At 43.2% G+C, this 20587-nt stretch overlaps 1 protein-coding gene across 2 annotated transcripts in view; it reads left to right on the top strand.

Annotated features, from left to right (window-relative positions):
• CES1 (carboxylesterase 1) overlaps positions 1–20354 on the top strand; it is a 38036-nt gene extending 17682 nt beyond the window's left edge. For both annotated transcript variants that reach the window (XM_006863529.1, XM_006863528.1), the window contains exons 7-14: positions 1959–2063; positions 4437–4475; positions 7035–7175; positions 8050–8130; positions 8382–8529; positions 17542–17673; positions 19822–19894; positions 20171–20354. In XM_006863529.1, the coding sequence (XP_006863591.1) occupies positions 1959–2063; positions 4437–4475; positions 7035–7175; positions 8050–8130; positions 8382–8529; positions 17542–17673; positions 19822–19894; positions 20171–20354 (903 nt within the window). The remainder of the gene's footprint in view (positions 1–1958; positions 2064–4436; positions 4476–7034; positions 7176–8049; positions 8131–8381; positions 8530–17541; positions 17674–19821; positions 19895–20170) is intronic.
• Positions 20355–20587: the final 233 nt, after the last annotated feature.

The following is a 20587-nucleotide window of genomic DNA, read 5'->3' as shown; positions in this document are numbered from 1 at the left end:
GCAAGCCCAACTCCACAACAGACTTGAGCAGCAGTTTCTTTTTGCTTTTTTTTGGTTGGTTGTTTGTTTTTAAGAAGGAGAGAAATTCTGGGCTTTTGTTAACAGCTCGCCAAGTATTAATGTGGGCCCTTCCATGGCTTGTCTTAGACTCCAGCCAATTGTTTTGATTTTTAAATCAATAAGCTAAGAATGATTTTTACGCTTTTAAATCATCTTAAAAGAAATCAAAACACCAACAGTATTAATACGACCTGTGGAAATGATATGAAATCCAAATGTCAGTGTCCATAAATAAATAAATATGATTTTATTGGCACACGGACAGACCCATTTGTTAACACATTGTCTACAACTCCTTTTTACAACGGAAGCAGGGCTGAGTGGAGGCAACACAGACCATATGGCCTGCAAAGTCTCAAATATTTACTACTTGGCCCTTTAACAAAAACTGTGTTGACCTCTGCCCTAGAGGGCATGTCAGATTGTTATTTGGATTTCTCAGATGTGAATTCGAAGATGGAAACTCTTAGCCATGGCACAAACACTTCATTTGACTTGGAAGCAACAGCTGCTCTGTTGGGTCGGTGCCGTGCTATTTTGCTTTAGGCCTCCTGTTTAAGTAATATTCTGTCCTCTCTAAAGTGCCTTTGTGCGAGTCATTTTACCCAGACCTCCCACAATTCTACATACATGTTTCTATGTGCCAGTGCCCTTTTAAGCCCTTTCATGTGTTAACTTAACTATAACTATAACTATGTATAGTGATTGGAGAATAGTGGTCCAATCACTATTTTCTTCTGTGGGTGGAGAAGCTGGGGAAATTTGGTGGCATACATACAGTTAAATGTTTGACTGTTAACTGAAAGCAGTGGCTGAACCCACCAGCTGCTCCTTGGGAGAAAGACCTGAAGATACGTTACTGTAAGGATTGTTGTTGTTGTTGTTATGTGCCGTGGAGTTTGTTCCAACTCATAGCAACCCTGTGCCGGGTTTCCGAGGCTATAAATCTTTATGGGAGCAGAAAGCCTCATCTTTCTCCCGTGGAACAGCTGGTAGTTTCGAACTACTGATCCTGAGGTTAGCAGCCCAATTTGTAACCACTACGCTACCAGATTACAACCTAGACAACCCTTTGGGGAAGTTCTACTCTGTCGTGAGATGGAATCAGTCAGTGGCACACAGCAACAACACAGAAGTTCAGTGATTTGCCCCAGGTCAAATGGCTAGTAAGTACAGAAGCAGAGGTTTGAATTCAGACTCTTGTATACTTGTAACAACTACTCCACCCCACTGCCTCTGCTAAGATAGTCAGGTTTGAGTTGATTACACCCTTTGTAGCAAAGATATTAGATAAGGTAACTAAAGAGTTCACTGGGAGGAGAAAGTCTTTAAGTACTCTGCTACTAACCGAAGGGTTGGCGGTTCAAGTCCACTCTGAGATGCCTCAGAAAGAACAAACCCAGCCTTCAAAACCCTATGGAGCACAGTTCTGCTCTGAAACACATGGGGCACCATGAATTGGAATAGACTTGATCACAACTGGTCTGGTTAAAGTAACAGGAGAATGAAGGATGTGTACTCTGGTAGTGTAGTGGTTACGAATCAGGCTGTGAACCGCAAGGTCAGCAGTTCGAAACTACCAGCTGCTCCATGGGAGAAAGATGAGGCTTTCTGCTCCTGTAAAGATTTACAGCCTCGGAAACCCTGTTCAGGGTCGCTATAGGTCAGAACCGACTCTACGGCACTTAACAACAACAATAACAATTGCTTTAAAGCACAATTTGAATTAGCAACAGAGACAAGACTAGGACCCAGGACTCACCTCTGCTAGCCTCTGGACTATTTTCTGCTAGCCTCTTCTGCCTTCAGAATAGGGTCAGGTAGAACAGTCTGTCTATAGTGGTGAGAGGCGGGGTGGGCATCGCTCTTGAATCTATTGTACCCTGTGATTTTTGCAGCAAATTGCTATCTTTGCTGGGTGTAAAACCACCACCTCTGCTGTCATGGTCCACTGCCTACGCCAGAAGACGGAGGAGGAACTCTTGGAGACGTCACTGAAAATGGTAGGTACCGTCGTTCGTGTGGCCACTTGGTTCCAGCCTTCATCATTTCAGCTGTCCCTTTACCTGGACAAACTATCCGGAGCACTTTCTTTTCTCTTAGTAACAATGGCAGCCTTAGGATCTGAGTAAGAAATTTCTTTTTTCCTTTTTTATTGTGAAGTATTTCAAATGTCAGATAAATAAAGTAATAATAACATGATGAAAACTTACATAATGATTCCCCATTTCTATCAAACCTTATTATTTTGCCATTCTTCAGGTAGCATAGCGGTTACGAATTGGGCTGTGAACCTTAAGGTCAGCATTTTGAAACTACCAGCCGGTCCATGGGAGAAAGATGAGGCTTTCTGCTCCTGTAAAGATTTATAGCCTCGGAAACCCTGTACAGGGTCGCTATGGGTCAGAACCGACTCAACGGCACTTAACAATAACAACAACTTTCAGATATAATTTTAAGAAATTAAGCATTGCATATTTAACTAAAAATCCCTGGGTACCCCATTCTGGTTCCATTTTCCCCCTTCCTTCCCAGTGGTAGCCACCATCCTGAAACTGGGAAATGAAGCTATTGAGAACAAAGGGTAGTCACAAACCTAAATTATAATTCAGTGGTAGCCCAATTTTCGAGGTTTCCTAAGGTCCAGCCTCAATTGTGATTCTAGGATAGTCATCCATCCACCCAACTGTTTATCCATTCATCTACTATTCATCTACTCAACTACCAATACATCAAATCCTGCAATATCCTTTCATCATTCTAATATCAATCAACCCACTAATCGATCCATAATCTTACATCCATCTATTGTCAAGATATGCATCATCCAGCCACCCTATATCTTCGCTCCATCATCCATCCTTCCAAAACACAATGGTTCATCCATCATCCCTGTCTTAGTTACCATCCATCTCTCCAGTTATTTATCCAATTAATCCATAGTCTGTGTATACTGACTAACTTCATCTATCCACCTATCCACATTAGTCATATGGGGTAGTGTCCGAGAAATGATGCAGACATGAATATGGGCGTGTTTCCTGCTCAGAAGGAGCATCCAAGGAGAAACACACCTATATGCTGACTGAGCTAAGTGTGCTTGTGCTGGCAGTTCAGAGAGGGGAGCATTCATTTTAACCTGCAAGGATGCTTCATAGACAAGGTGACATTTGAGGATTGATGGATGACTTTGGTGTCTGTCACCACAGAAAAGCAGACACCTCAAAGGATACAGAAATCTAGAGCCAAGCTGTCCCTTTGTTGGGGAAGGATGTGAATGTGAACTCTGGAGTAGCCTGAGCCTTTGACTTTCCCTCTGGACCCTGGCCTTCTGATTTCCCTGGGAGCAGGCACAGAACACTGGACTCTGCCTGTCTCCCTAGGAATTGTGCTCAGCATGGCCTTTGGGCTTGGATTCTGATGTCTCCTGACCAAATAAGGCAACCAAAGTGTTCTAAGAGTCAACATGCAACTGTTTTCTGGTGGTTGGAAAGATACAAATATCTTTAGCCATGAGGCACAAGAAGACCTAATTGTTTATTTGGAAAAGCCCAGAGAACCTGAGTCCTAAAAGCTCCTGAGATTTTCTGAGATCATGTGGAAGTACCTTTTATAATTATCCACTATCCCCAACACACACACACATACACACACACACACTCCACACTTGTATTAGCTGCTGAGCTACAACTCACAATGAAGGGAACTTCACTGGTCAGTTCCTGGTCAGGCCTGTTGGTTGCAGTGTAATGTAACAACCAGTACAATTTTGGTGAATACACACACACCAGTAAGAACCATGAACTCCATGCATTTCTGTGAACTTGTCGGAGTCAGGATTTTCTATGCAAGATGAGAAAACACCTCTCAAAGTGTCTTGAGAAAAAAAAAAAGAAAGAAAGAAATATATTGTAACAAAATCTTTAGGTCACAGAGGACAAGTTCAGGATTAGGTAGCTTCAGGTACAGTTGGATCCAGGTGCTCATAGAATATTATTGGAAAGCTGTCTGCCTTATATCTCAGCTTCCTGTGCTTAGCATTGGAGTCAAAATTGACTCAATGACACACAATAACAATGGAAAACAACAGTAAGGATTTTTCTCTGTTATTTTTATGTTTACATGGTCTTTCATGGTACAGAGAAAGCAGGACAATACAAACAAGAATTGCCCTCTCCAGAGGTCCAGTGAGCCTGGCCTGGGTCCCCAAGACCTGCCCTTGTCTTGTCCATGCCTCCCTCTCCCCTGTCCCACATCCGGGATAGCCAGGGTCCTGCTCACTTCCTGATGGCCAGAGGGGCCATCTGATATCTGCAAATGATCAGCATCTCCCCCAGGAACTCTCTAACTCACAGCCTCTGCCTTTTCCTTTCCAGAAATTCTTTGCTCTTGATTTACTTGGCGATCCCAGAGAGGTAAGGCCTTCAGTTTTTTAATTCGAGGTTTCAAGACTCTGCATATCTGAAAGAATTCCCTTTTTTGTGGAATCACAACAGTAACCCCTTTATTTACATTACCAAGGCCCAGAGAGTGGCAGAGGCTGGTCAGGATGACACAGCCAGGAGGGCTGGAGGCAGGACTCGAACCCATGCCCTCGGCTCCCACTCCCAGTACTCTCAGTTGAACTTGCTCTGGTTTACATCTCCTACTTCCAAAAATGGCCCTGCTGGGTACTGGTGTGGCACTGTAGGGTCAACAATGGGCTGCCAACTGCAATGTTGGGGGTTCAAACCCACCAGCCACTCCTCAGAAACTTTGCACAGGGTTACTGAGTTGGAACCGACTCAACGTCACTTCACAACAATAAAGCATGGAGAGATATGCAGCTGAATGGGTATGGAGGGGGCACTACCAGCATACCCACAAATATATAAAGGTCTTAACACAGGGTAGTTGTGTTAAACATGGGCACTTACTTGGTGCTGCAAACATATCCATGGAAGTGGTAGAACATAGAAGGGGAAAAATTATGAAAACTTCTTAGATATTACCAAACACCTTGAAGTAATAAGTTGCTGGACCTGGGGGCTCAGGACCAGGCAAAACATAGTCCACAAAGCTAATGTTCTATGTCTTACTTCGGTGAATAGCGATTGGGATCTTAAAAGCTCATGAGTAGTCATCTAAGGTACAGCTATTTGTCTCTTCCTGAGCGGAAGGAAAAAGGGGTGAAAAATGAAGACACCTGGGAACAATGAGTCCAATAGACTAATGAGTCACATGGGCTTCAGTCTCCACAACCCTGAGACCAGAACTTGATGGTGCCCAGCTGCCACTCCCAACTGCTCTGAAAGGGTCACATTAGAAGGTCCTGGATAGAGTGGGAGAAAATGGGGATCAAAACTCAAAATCATAAAAGGACCAGGCTTACGGGTCAGATAGAGACTGGAGGAGCCACGAGACTCTGGCCCTTGGTTACCCTTCAGGTATGAAACTGAACTCAACCTCATGGCTCAATTCTTAGTAAAGCAGTCAATAGATATATAGGGGGCACAACAACACTACTGAGGTATGCACACCACAGAAGTGACAACCATTCAAGGTCAAAAGGGCAGCAATGACCTCAGGACAAAATTCAGAAGGGTTGGGAAAGAAGGATGAACGCAAACAATAAACAAAGGATATTATTACATGGAGGGAATGGCAATAGTTGATATAAAACAAAGTGTTTGATTTGTTGAATGTCAAACTGATGATCTGCTCTACAAATCTTCACTCAATTCACAAAAAGAAGTTAAAAATAAATAAATCAAAAGCAATATGTGCCAAGACCTGATTTAGAATCTGGGGGTATAGCAGCAAAATAGACAAACAAACCAAAAAAGACAAAAAATTCTCTGCTCTCATCGAACCCAACGTTCTAGTTGGAGGAATTACAACCAACACAGAAAATAATGTGGTGTTTGGTAGTCAGTGTTAAGGAGGAAAATAAAGCAGAAAATCAGGCTAGAGTTTGCCAGTGGGTATGTTAATGGTTTGAATTTTCAAGAAAAGGCTCAATGAGAAAGTGATATTTAAGCCAAATTCTGGAGTAAGTGGGAAACCAACTCTGGGTTGGTTCAGGAAATGTTCAGGGAATAGCTTTTGCAAAGGTCCTGAGGCAGGAGTCCAGTTTAGCTGGAGGAGAATAGGTTTGAAGCTACAGAGATCATGGAGGTTGGGGTGTGGCCATTTAAAGGACTGAGATTTTGATAAATGGGAAGCCTTTGGAGAGTTTTGAACAGATGAGTGATATAACCTTAGATGTCACAAAGGGTCTCTGACTGCTGTGTTGAAAATAAACTATAGGGAAGGGACAAGAGTGGGCACAGGGAGCCCAGACAGAAGCCATTGTACTGTCGTAATCCAGGCACAGGAAGATGGCGGCTAGGTCCAGGGCAGTAGCCGCAGGGTTTGGTGAGAAAGGGTCAGAGTCTGGATATTTTTGAAGGAATATTATGGTTGTTGTTGTTAAGTGCCATAGAATCTGTTCCAAATCATAGCGACTCTGTATAGGGTTTCCTAGGAGTGGTAGGTGAGAGCTCATCCTACAGCACTATACCGGGACACCATTTTGAAGGAGAAGCTGACAGGATTTGCTGAAAGACTGGATGTGGGTGTGGGGAAAAAGAGAGGAGTGAGAGATAGCCCTGTTTTTGGTCATTTACTGGCTCAAGATAGTGCAAGTAACCCATACAGGGCAGCCAGGTGCTCCACTCCAGACAGCCAAAATTATCACTGTGCTCACTGCTGTGGAACGAATTCTGGTGGTGTTGTAGGATGATCACTGGACTTCTAACTGCAAGGTTAGCAGTTCAATCCCACCAGCCACTCCCCAAGAAAAAGACAAGGTTTTCTGCTCCTGAAAGATTTACAGCCTCAGAAAGCCTGTACAGGGTTGGCCATGAGTGGGAATCGACCTGGCGACTGTGGGCCTGGTTTTGGTTTTCACTACTGCTCTGCTGGCTCTCATTACTCTGTTTCCTTTTCCCCAGAGCTGTCCCTTCACGCCCACTGTGGTTGATGGAGTACTGCTGCCAAAGTCACCTGAAGAGATGTTGGCTGAAAGGAAGTTCAACACCGTCCCCTACATCGTTGGAATCAATAAACAAGAGTTTGGCTGGCTTCTTCCAACAGTGAGAATGTGGAGGCCACTTAGACACCCCTATCCAGGACCCTTCCCGTCTCTAGTGGAGAAGTTCTTCAGTCTCCAAGCCCCTCTTTGAATAGAGGACAGAAGTCCCCTTTGGCATGAGTTGACATTTCCAGGGAAACCTTCTCTGGGATGGCCAGATGGGTAGCTGTCTGTGGGAACCCAGCTTCTCAACATTGTGTCCTTCCAATCAAAGAATTCTGAAATGTTGATGCTGGGAGGGTCTATAGAGATAATAATGATGTAGGCAGATGGGAAAACCAAAGCCTAGAACGAGGAATGAGCTTGGGATTTACCAAGAGCTAGGCCTGGGGCTCGGAGTCTCTCACAGTGAGCTTGGGGCTTTCAGATTTTCTCCATCATTTTCTGCCCATACTCTTGGTAACCCAATTGGAAAGATCAAAGACACATGCTTTCTCAAGAGTTAAAATTAACTTCTGAAGGCCTTTCCTTCAGAGGGATTTCAGAGATGATCCCAAAGGATTTTGGGTTTCCTTAGCCATCTGAGGCAAATGGGAACATTTGGCAACTCTGTGTTGTCTGCCCCAAAGACCTCTACTTAAACTCAGCCCAGCTCCAGCCTTCCCCTTCTGACCAACTGGCCACTGCAGGGATTCTAGGCTGATAAATGTCACAGTGGACTGCAAAGTACTGCAAAACATTTTTGATCCTCTTTGCACTTCTTGAATTCCTGAACATATGCCGATTTGACTCATTGATTTTTGTCCAATTCATCAAAGCCCTTGTCCATCAAAGTTTATCCGAGTAAGCGGGTCTTCTGTCTGTGTTGGTTTTGTTGGTTTATTCTCCTGCTAAGTTTTGGCGATTCACAGGTGCTTAATTATTTATTTTAACAGATGATGGGCTACCCACTTTCTGAAGGGAAACTGGACCAGAAGACGGCTACTTCACTCTTATGGAAGTCCTACCCCCTTGTTGTAAGAGCCCAGGGCATCATGGGAATTGGCTAAGACCCAAAAAGGGGAAAGGACAACAGTTAAATGTTGGAACAAAGACCAGAACCCAAGAATTCTGTCTTATTTTCCTGCCCTTTCCACCTTGCCACCCTCAGGGAGAATGGCAGAGGACTCAAGTGATTAATGCAAACTTCCCTCATCGAGGGAAGAAGCCATATCGGTTCAGTGGTATGTGCGTGTTGGTGGTCACTTTTCACTGTTAATCCTTTCAGAAAGTCCCTGAGGAACTGACCCCTGTCCTCACTCAGGAGTACTTAGGTGGGACTGAAGACCCTGTTAAAAAGAAAGACCTGTTCCTGGACATACTTGCAGATGGAATCTTTGGTGTCCCCTCTGTGGCTGTGGCACGTCTTCACAGGGGTGAGTCCCAGAGATTGGGCAGGACAGGGACACTGACCCATCTGTATTCTATGTTGGGTTTTCCTAGTCACTGATCCTCACCATAAACTGAGATGTTGAAACGGCTAAGACTGCATTTGACCTGGAGTGGGATACTACCCTATTTTAGTTTCTGACAGAAGTCAGCTCTAAGAAAAGATTGTGAGTGCAAATAGCTTATTGGGGAGGTGATGTCAGGAAACCCCAGGAGGAGTGTAGGAAGTCAGCACAGGAAAAGGAAGGAAGCCAGTCAACGTTATAGGTGTCCACTGTAGACCACTGGAGCTGGGAACTCTGGAAAACAACGAGAGAGCATGTCTCAGGGTCATCACATCTGAGCAGCATGGGTACTTGTCCATCAACCACTGGTTAAAGGCAGTTGCCAATGGGTTGTTAGTTTCCTCACAGTTTGACCAGTTGCACATGTGGAGAGAATAGTTTCCAGAGGCCCGACAAAGCCTTCAGGCAAATAGCTACGGATGTAGGAGGTAGAGGTCCCAGAAATAGGATGTATGGGTGGATATTGATAGCATCTTCTCTAAATGTCAATTTCTGGTGCTGAGGGAAACGTGGGAGCCAAGCATAGGGTCGGGGAGATTGTCAGAGACCAACCAAATCACAAAATCTGAGCGATGGGAGGGGGCAGGCTGGAGGATGTCACCATCAGGGGCCACTTTTGTCCAGAGGGTGTGTCTGCATGATGCTGAAGGGAAGGGCAGATCTCCAGTGGGACTTTCCAGCCTCCCCTTCCCCAGGTCTGAGTGGGTGGAATGGGAGCTCACCTAGATCGTAGCTGTCTCCTGAATCCCATTTGGAAGTCTTTACTCGGCTCCCCTTTCTATATCCCCATTAGCTCATTCACCTCATCGGAAAGCCAAGAAACGGTTCCCAGACTTCTCTCTCTCTCTAATCCTGTCAAAAGAGTTTTTAAATTCAGGACTTTATAAGCATGATTAAAATGATGTTGCAGGATAAGCACTGGACTGCTAACTGACAGGTCAGCAGTTTAAACCTACCAGCTGCTCCTCAGAAATTCTTTATAGCATTGCTATGAGGTGGAACCAATTTGATAGCACTCAACAACGGCAGTAACAATACAACGCCCTAGTGATAAGGTGAGCTGGAGTCTCTGAATCAGAGCTGACTCCATGGCAGTGGGTGGTTATAGCAGGAAGCCGACTTCTGAAACAGAGCCACCATGTGTTCAAGCACATTATCCAGCCACAGGGTACAGGTGCTAATGACCTTCTTCCTCATGCTCCTGATGACACTCTTTAGTGGGGTCACCTGGGGTCAAAGCTATGATTTCATCCATTTAGTTTCACCTCCTGCTACACATCTGATCTATGGTGTTCCCTTCTGCACCCTCTGCTGGGCCCATTCTCAGGCTATTACAAGACACTGGGTTTAAGGGATTTTTTTAATTCCTTTTTTTTCATATACTTATTTCACTGTCCTTTTAATTAAAGTCCTTTTAGCTAAAATAACTTTTCTAAACATAAAATTAATCTGTTGCAATCAGGAAAATGTGGAAAAATACTGGAACATAAATAGAAGAAGCTAGCTATCCCTCAGTTCCTCTGCCTTCAGTATTTGCTATAAACTTTTTCAAATAGACTTTTCATGTCTTATAATTAAAAGATCATTGTTATGGGATTTGTTTATGTCATACATTTGTTTCGTGATTCCATAAAATAAATGTGTTGTTGTTGTTGTTGTTAAGTGCCATCAAGTCAATTCTGACCCATAGTGACCCAGTATCGGGTTTCCAAGGAGCAGTTGGTGGGTTTGAACTGCCGACCTTGTAGTTCTGATCCAACAGCACCACACCAGGAGTCATGAAATAAATGTACTTGTATGAGAATTCTCTTTAATGTTCCTGTCTTACTGGATTTGTAGGCTGGCTGCTTACATTTTGATACTATAAATAACATTAGTCTCTGCCTTATGTGCATAAATCTTTGACTGCATCTCTAATCATTTTTTAAGATTGGTTTTTAGAATTGAAATGACTAAACTGAGTACTTTAAAGGTCTTGATACATATTGCAAAGTTGATATCCAGTGTGTGTTGTTAGGCATCATCTTGACTCTGACTCCCAGCGTCCCTAAGCGTAACAGAATGAAACACTTCCTGGGCCCATGTCATCCTCAAACTGTTGCTGTGTTTGAGCTCTCTGTTTCAGCCTTTGTGTCAATCCATCTGGTTCACAGTCTTCCTCTTTTTCACTGACTTGTTACTTTACCAAGCATGGTGTCCTTACAACATGTCCAAACTACGTGAGATGAAGTCTTGTTAGCCTTGCTTCCAAAGGGCATTCTGATTATACTGCCAAGACAAATTTGTTCTTTCTGCTGGCAGTCCATGGTACTTTCAACACTACAATTTAAAAGCATCAGTTCTTCATTGGTCTTCCTTATTCATTGTCCAGATTTCACATGCATATGAGATGACTGAAAATACCTATCTTGGCTTGGGTCAGACACACCTTAGTTCTCCATCTTTGCTCTTGAACACTTTAAAAGAAGTCTTTTATAGCAGATTTGCCCAACGTAATATATCGTTTGATTTCTTGACTGCTGCTTCCATGAGCATTGATTGTGGATCCAAGTAAAATGAAGTCCTTAACAACTTACATTTTATCTCTGCTTATCATGATGTTGTTTATTGGTCCAGTTGTCAGGATTGTTTTTCTTTCTATTTACTTGTAATCCATACTGAAAGCTGTATTCTTTGATCTTTATCAGCAAGTGCCTCAAATTCTTTTCACTTTCAGCAAGCAAGGTTGTGTAGTCTGCATAGCACAAATTATTCATGAGTCTTCCTACAATCTTGATGCCATGTTCTTCTCAGATTATTCTTCGCCATATGGTTTTCTCAGATTATTTGTTCATCATAAAGACTGAATAAGTATATTGAAGATTAAAACCCCACTTTTCCTCATTTAAAACCACTCAGTATCCCCTTGATCTGTTTGAATAACTGCCTCTTTTCTATTTACAGGGCCCATATGAGGACAACTAACTGTTCTGGAATTTCCATTCTTTGCAATGCTATCCATAGTTCATTATGATCCACGCAGTGAATAAAACATAAGTAAACATCTTTCTGGTATTCTCTGCTTTCAGCCAACATCCATCCCATTTTCCACACCCTCTTCTGAATCTGAATTTAAATTTCTGACAGCTCCCTGTTTATGTACTGTGCAACCATTTTTGGCTTATCATCAGCAAAATTTTATTTGCATGTAATATTAATGATATTGTTCAATAATTTCTGCATTCTATGGGGTCACCTCTCTTTGGAATGGGCACAGATATGGATCTCTCCCATCTGGTTGGCCAGGTAGCTGTCTCCCAATTTTTTTGGGCATACACTAGTGAGTTCTTCCAGCACTGCATCAGTTTGTTGAAACATTTCCATTGATATTCCATCAATTCCTGGATCCTTATTGTTTTCAGTTAATGCCTTCAGAGCAGCTTGGATATCTTCCTTCAATAGCATTATTTTTGTTGTTGTGTCATTTTGTTTTTAATGCTTTATTGTGAATTATGTGATAGCTTACATGGGAGAACATTAGCTTCACACTGATCCCATCATATGTCGTTTCTTGCCATGGTTACAATCCCCTCCATGCAACAGCCACCAACCACAGGGTATACCCTACAAGCCTGCCCCTCGGTTGTCAGCACACAGCCCCTCTCCCTCTCCGGGTCCAAAGTCCCCAGCCGCTTCATCTCTCCACATTGTCGTCTCTGCCTCTATCTCTGGCATCACTGCTTCTCTGGGTGGGATAGGGCTCTTCTCCCTTGATGGTCCCAAATTAATCTCTTCCCTCCCTTTGCTACAAAACATCTGCCTTTACATTTCCAGCCCTTACAATCAGTCCTGATAACAATTATTCAGCATTGTTCAATACCATTGGTTCTTGATCATCTGCTACTTCCTGAAATGGTTGAACATCACTAATACTTTTTGGTACAGTGACCCTGTGTATTCCTTCCATTTTATTTTGATGCTTTCTACATTGTTCAATATTTTGTCCTAGAATCCTTCAATATTACAACTCAAGAAGTTGGTAGAATTCTTCAATGTTTTCATCATTGGCATTGGTGATTGGTGCATAAATTTGAATACTAGTTCTATTAACTGATCTCCTTTTCAAGGCACAGGTATCCTATCTCAGACAGCAGTATACTTCAGGGTAGATCTGGAAATGTTCTTTTTGACAATGCATGCAACACCATTTCTCTTGAATTTGCCATCCTGGCATAGTATACCGTGTGATTGTCCAATTTTAAATGGTAATATCTGCCCATTTCTGTTCATTAATGCCTAGGATAGACATCTTTATGTGTTCCATTTCACTTTTGATGAAATTCCTATTTCGTAGATACCATGTTCTGATAATTATTATATTCTGATTATATTGGATGCTTGCACCTGCTTCTTCTCACTTTGAGTCATGCCCCGGTAGCAAATGAAGCTTGGCTCTAGTGTATATGCCTTCACTCTCTTTCCCACTTGGAATACTAAGGTTTAAAAAATGCTGCAATTTCATAAGCCCTATCCCACCAAAAAAAGAACATCGAGCTGTATTTTAATTTGCAAATATTTGATTATTAGCTGTCTCTCCCTGACATTGCCTCTCTTGTTCCTAATTGTAATTATCCAAATCTGTGCCCTGATTTCCTTTGAAAACCTGTGTTGTGATTGTAGGAGTTTTATAAATCTCAGTGATTTTAGGCTGAAAGTTGAAAAGAAGAAGAATTTCTTTGGGACAAGATGCTGTCTGAAACAAGTTTTCTCATTTACAGAAGGCCTTTCTTCTAGGGTTGGGTTCTGTTGCCTTTCTAAAATGCTTAAGTGGCAGAGACAAGGTTAAATCAATTCCTTTCAGCAGATTCTGCTTGGCATGGCAACAGCTGTTTAACAGGTGGATTATGAGCCACATAAAGACTGATTGTTCCAAACAGTGCTTCTTACCAAATCATGGGTGCAATGATGGGGGTAGTGAGTGAGAGGATTAAATACTAAATCCTCATGTTTCTGGTCCAGTTGCCACCAAGTTGAGTCCAACTCATGGGAACCCCATGTGTGCAAGAGTAGAACTGTACTCTATAGGGATTTCACTGACTGATTTTTCAGACATAGATCGCCAGACTTTACTTCTGAGGTACTTCTGAGTATGCTTGAAGCGTCAGCCTTTCGGTTAGCACCTAAACCTATGAACTGTTTGTACTACCCAAGGACAAACCCTCATGCTGGGATGACATACAAAGGTAAGTCAAAAAGGATTGCTACTAGGATCCCAGTTCACCCATTTGTTGTTAAGTACCGTGGAGTCGGTTTCGACTCATAGTGACCTTGCACGGGGTTTCCGAGGCTGTAAATCTTTATGGAAGATTTACAGGAGTAGAAAGCCTCATCTTTCTCCCATAGAATGGCTGGTAGTTTCGAACGGCTGACCTTGAGGTTAGCAGCCCAATTCGTGACCACTACACTACCAGAGCTCCAGTTCATCCATGCATGTGTTTATTTCAAACAAAACAACTTTAGACATGACTCTGTGCTCAGTGAAGGGCTGCTGACAAGTTCTCTCAGTAATAAACTTGTCTCAGTTTCATTGTTGCTGTTGTTCTTAAGCGCCATTGAATCGGTTCAGACTCATAGCAACCATGTCTAGGGTTTCCAAGGAGCGACTGGTGGATTTGAACCACTGAACTTATGATTCAAACTGACCTTGCAGTCCAGTGCATTATCCTGCAGCGCCACACCAGCACTCCTTAGTTTTATTGTTGCTCTTACGTGCCGTTGAGTCAGTATGGACTCATAGTGACCACGTATAGGGTTTCTGAGGAGCAGCTGGTGAATTAGAACCACTAACCCTGTGGTTCAAACTGACATTATGGTGGCGTGATTATCCTACAGTGCTACACCAGAACTCCATTGATGGTGGTGGTGGTACGCCACTGAGTCGGTTCTGTGCCTTAATAAAAGTTCCTATCAAAACAGTGGCTTCTGATGGGCTCTGCCAGGCCAGTTACATTCAAGGCAGAGAGGTCAGCTCAGAAGGTTATGGACACTGTTTTGGTGGGGAGAGGTTCCAAGGGATGATATGGATAGATTTTCTCAAAGGACAATCATGGGGTCTTTTTATGAAGGAACTTTAAGAAAATTGAAAGCTACATTGGTGAGAAAAAGGTCAGAAAAATTGCCTTGAGGATTTTTGCCCATCATGACAATGCACCTGCTCATTCTCAAGAGGAACAAGAGCTGTCTAATGAGAATTTCATTGGGAAACCTCACCTCATCCACCCTACAACCTTGATCTTGCCCCTCCAGACTTCTTACGTTCTCACAAAGGAAACAACATTGAAAATAATCATGGTTCAAGAGCCTCTAGGATACTGTCTTTTTGGCGTGGTGTAAATCAGAACACAAAATTCTTCAGAACTGTGCAGACCTATGTGGAGAATATTCAAGGACTACTAACCACAAGGTCAGTGGTTCAAACCCACCAGCCAGCCATTTCTTGGAAAGCCTACACCGGGTCTTTACGAGTCAAAACTAACTTGATGGTTCTCAAAAGCAACAATGAGAGCAGGATTTTGTAGCAATATTTTTTACGTGCCCTTGTAGATTTTTAATCATTTTGTGGGTAAATATTTGACAATGTAAAGAAATGATATAGTTTATTACAAAATTTGTTATTGTTGTTAAGTGCTGTGGAGTCAGTTCTGACTCATAGCAATCCTGTATAGGGTTTCTGAGGCTTTAAATCTTCATGGGAGCAGAGAACCTCATCTTTTTCCTACAGAGTGGCAGGCAGGCTCAAATTGTAGACTTTGTAGTTGGCAGTCTAGTGCTTATTGTATGGAGCCACTGTGCTCCCATATTACAAAACGTTATAGTTGTTGTTAAGGAGCTCTGGTAGCGTAGTGGTTACGAATGGGGCTGCGAACCTTAAGGTCAGCAGCTCGAAACTACCAGCCGCTCCGTGGGAGAAAGATGAGGTTTTCTACTCCCGTAAGGATTTACACCCTCGGAAGCCCTGTACAGGGTCGCTATGGGTTGGAACCGACTCGACGACACTTAACAACAACAACAACAACAATAGTTGTTGTTAAGTGCCGTCGAGTCGGTTCTGACCCATAGTGATCCTGTATAGGGTTTCCAAGGAGCAGCTGGTGGGTTTGAACCGCCAACCTTGCAGTTCAAACTGACTTTGTGATCCAGTGCATTATCCTGCAGAGACTCACAAAGATTCCATAATACAAAATAGCATATACGATATTATCTCCATTTTATACGTATTAAAGGCATATGTGCTAAAATATTAACAGAGGCTTTCTCTGAACAGTAGAATTATAAATGTTCCTTTTGATTTTTTTTTCTGCATTTTGCAAGTTTTTTACTGTACTTAGGGTGACAAGTCGTAATATTTTTCCACCAGTGAAAATGTGCAAAACTAGGAAAAATAGAAGACTCCTGTTGGGCTATAAATATTCTCTAAAAGAATGGAAATCAGTCTGTTATCAATGAAACACAATAGATAAGGCTGGATGTATAGATGTGTACATATGTATACATTGTGTGCAAATCATCAGTAGGCAAAGGGGTTTATGTGGATTGACCAAGTGGCCTATAACAATAAGTGTTACCTGGGGCCTGACGCTGTCAGAATCCCTTCTCTATGGACATTGTGACCAATAGGAGTCAGGCAGCCGTAAGTTAGCTTTGAGGGTTAGCTCTGATGAGCCAGTCTACAGAAAATCTGCATCTTTTGGGGGACTTAGGCAGAAACTCTTTAGTGGCAAGAGGAGGGGCTGGAGAACAGGAGAGAGAGAGAGGGAGGGAGGGAAGTTTGTCCTTCCCTGGCCCCTTTTCTTTGGGCCACCACTGAGCACTCCCTGGGCCAGGCAGGAAGTAAGATACCAGAGGGGATTGAATTATGAAATGCTGAGCTTGTGGCTGCCTGAGACACAAGACAGATTGTTCCCATTCTGCATGTGTTTGTATTTCAATAGCCTCGCTTTCAGACGAACAACTTGATTTACTTTACTCTTCTCAGCACAGGTTGGAAAGACAGTGGAAATGGTCACAACTGGGGAAAGTAGAAGACACCTGTGAGGCTATAGTTATTCTCCAAAGGAACATGAGTCTGTTCTCAAGGAAACATAATGGCTTACAATGGATATATATAGATTTGTGTATGTGTGAATGCATCAGTAGGCAAAGGGGCTTATGTGAATTGACTTAGTGTCTTATGTGGTCATTGTTGTTGTTGTTAAGTGCTGTCGAGTTGATTCTGACCCATAGCGACCCTGTCTAGGGTTTCTGAGGAACAGCTGGTGAGCTTCAACCTTACAGTTCAAATGGCTTTGCAGTCTGGTACATTAACCCACAGTCCCACCCCAGGCCTCAGTGCCCTGTGTTGTTGTTGTTATGTGCCGTGGAGTCGGTTCTGACTCACAGTGACCCTGTATAGGGTTTCCGAGGTTGTAAATCTTTACGGGAGCAGAAAGTGTCATCTTTCTCCTATGGAACAGCTGGTAGTTTTGAACTGCTGACCATGAGATTATCAGCCCGATTTGTAACCACTGCTCGATCAGAGCTCCTTCAGTGCCCTATAGTGACCATCAATTTGTATGGATTGATGTAGAACTTTCGGTATACATTCATTCAACATTCACTTATTCATTCAACAAATACAACCCTTTCCCCCACATCCACCAGCTGTGCAGTCTTAAGTGAGTAATGAGCTGTCCTGAAATGCCATTTCTCAATTGCAATACCCAAGGTGCTCCTGTGGGACCACACAGTGCCCAAGACACAGTTGGCACTCACAAAGGACAGTTGCTATTAAATGTGGTTGTTGTGGTATACTCAGTACCCAGGTGTGTGCCAAATCCGCGAGTGCTTAAGGCCCTGACCATCCCGGTTTGCATGTGGTGAAATGACCTGAGCATGAATGAATTCATGTTTCCTCAGATGCTGGAGCCCCCACCTACATGTACGAATTTCAGCATCGCCCAAGCTTCTCACCAGAGATGAGACCCAAGACGGTGATAGGAGACCACGGAGATGAACTCTTCTCGGTCTTCGGGGCTCCGTTTTTAAAAGGTGATGGCTCTTTGCTGACTATGATCTTGGAATCAGGAGATCTTTGCTCAAATCTCAGTTTGGAGGCAAGAGCCTCCATATTTCCCACCTTTAGTTTCCTGAATTCACCATCATAGAGTTGGACTCCCTGGGCAGCTCCCAGTCTTTATAGCTGGAGAGCTCTTATTATTACATGATGGCGGATGTGCATCCACCTGACCTAAGGTCACTCTCAGAATTCAGACTTGTGGCCTCATTAAGACAAGGGCAGGCATTTGGCCTAGTCTCAATGGCTTGATAATCAGAACTCAACTAGAGGAAGTTAAAAAAAATTTTTTTGATAAAGGAAGTGATGATGAATTTGATGAACTTGACCTATACTTATTGATGTAGTAGCTCAAAAGACCAACTGAAGGGGAAGGAGTCTTCACATCAAGTATCAATCCTATCCCCTCTGTATACAGGGTAGATAGGGATGGGCAAACTTAGACACTGGCTGCCTAAAATGAGGGGGCAATAAAAGCACGAAATGACTGGCTTACAGAATTTCAAGAGGGAGTTTCATTTAAAAGTGTGTGGGGAAGATAGAGTCCCCACTGAATAGTTTTCATCTTATCTAGACGGGTCTGGTGAAAAGAGATGGGGATAAGATTCTTAAGATTCAATAGTGAGTAATTGTTATCATGACTAATTGCAACTGTCACAACTGTAAAGGTAGAAGTTTTGTAACAAAAATGGAGGAGTGGTTAATCTTACAATCCAGAAACAGAGGACCCTAGGACCATCAAGGGAGAAGAACACAAGCAGAATGCAGGACACAATTCAGAGAAGCAGCAACACCAGAGATGGAGGCAGAGATGGGGACATGGAAACAGAGAGCAGCTGAGCACTCTGGACTCATGGAAACAGAGGGCCTGGATGCTGGCAGCGAGGAGGCAGGCTTGCAGAATGTGGCTACACACACACACCCCCAAAAAACAGAGGAAATGGAAGCAAATACTGTTGAGTGATGATGCACGGAGGAGACTGTAATCATTGCAATGAAATGATGGTGTAAAGCCAATGTTCTATCATGTAAACTATCACTCAGTTCATAATAAAAACTTTTAAAAAAGAAAGAAAAGAAGACAGGGGGTAGGCCAGCCACTTGCAGGGCCCTGCTCAAGGGCTAAAGTGCCACTTCCTCTCCCACTCACAAGGGCATAAGAGATGTGAGTGAGAATGAGGTCTGACCTGTGCTAACTTTGAATTAGTTCTTACGTGTGTTTGTGTGTGTGTGTCCTTTGGTTTGTCTATGTTTCTGCCTGTAGTTCACCATCTATCTATGTATCTGGAGTCCTGGTTTGGTGCTACAGGATAATGTGATGGACTGCAAGGTCAATTTGAACCACAAGATCAGAGGTTCAAACTCACCAGCTGCTCCTTGGAAATCCTATACAGGGTCACTATGGGTCAAAATCAACTCAATGGCACCTAACAACAACAATAGATATTTTATCAGCTATCTACCACCTATCTTAATATCTATCTATAACTCATATTTTTTTTAAACGTGTTATATTAGTAGTATAATATTTTAAGGAAATTCTTTGACAGCTGTTACTAGGTGTTTCAGATGATTTGTGACCCACCTCATGGCTGTCCATGCCTCTAGTTATGTCCTGGTTAGATAACTCTGTAGGGCATTTTAACTCTGTTTATTTCAGACGAGATGGAGAAAGTGCCCAAGGAAGAGCAGCCTTGGGAATTGGTGTTGTAGTGGACAAAGCTGGGGGACGTGGTATTCTGAAGGGCCTGAGGGTCATATGGGCACAAAAATATAAATGCAGCCTGCTTAGAGATTGACTGTGGACCCATGGCTGAGTCCTAGACTGTAATTATAAACCTGTAAAGCACCCGCAAATTCTCCAGGATCAGGATGAAATGTAGATTTTGAATCAGTAGGTCTGATAAGGGCCAAGATTTTGCAATTTTTCTGAGTCCCAAATAATTCTGATGCTGTTGGTGCCATCGAGTCACATAGCCACTCTGTCTATGGTTTCCAAGGAGCAGCTGGTGGGTTTGAACTATGACCATTTGGTTTGCAGTCCAGTGCTGATCCTACAGCACCACACCAGGAGTCCATACATTAATTAGCAAAGACTTTTATCTTCTTCTTCTTCCCCACAGAGGGAGCCCCAGAAGAGGAGGTCAAACTCAGCAAGATGGTGATGAAATTGTGGGCTAATTTTGCTCGGAATGGGTGAGACTTGTGGCAAAGATGAACCAGGGCTAGGGACATGGGAAGCAGGGCATACCTATCAGTAACAGCTGTCTTCAGAGGTTTGAGTGGTAAAGCTTTTGATTCTATGAACTTTAAGAATGAAAGTTCTCTAAAGGTGGGTAAGCACTCCCCAGAGGTGGTAAGCAACTTGTATTGGAAGGGGATGAACCACTTAGCAGAGCTGAATACCCACAGGTCTCAGAAGGTCGCTTCATGCCGTAACTTTGGAGAATTCCTATTTGATTCTGTTCCCAGGGACCCCAATGGAGAGGGGCTGCCCCACTGGCCAGCGTATGACCAGAAGGAAGGGTACCTACAGATTGGTGTCACCAGTAAAACAGCCCAGAAGCTGAAAGACAAAGAGGTGGCTCTCTGGACTGAGGTCTTGGCTAAGAAGGCAGCAAAGATATCACCAAAGACGGAGCACATGGAGCTGTGACTGGAAGGCCATCCAACTCAGTCGGCCTGGAGGAGTCACGCAGGCGTATTCTACAGAAGTAGTCTGTAACCCAAAGAGGCTTCTTATTGTGGAGGTTCAAAAATTGTAGGGAAGAAGTGAGCAGACCAGGGAGGGGGAGTTTTGTACTGTGGCCTCAGTTTTGGAAATAAACATTGTCTTGGAAACCAATCCAGTGTCTGTGTCTTGGGCAAGAGATTCAACCTTCCTCCTTA

Source organism: Chrysochloris asiatica, unplaced genomic scaffold, assembly GCF_000296735.1.
Source record: "Chrysochloris asiatica unplaced genomic scaffold, ChrAsi1.0 scaffold00055, whole genome shotgun sequence".
Taxonomy (NCBI): Eukaryota; Metazoa; Chordata; class Mammalia; order Afrosoricida; family Chrysochloridae; genus Chrysochloris; species Chrysochloris asiatica.
Note: the sequence above shows the minus strand (reverse complement) of the source record. Positions and strands in the feature narration are given on the sequence as shown.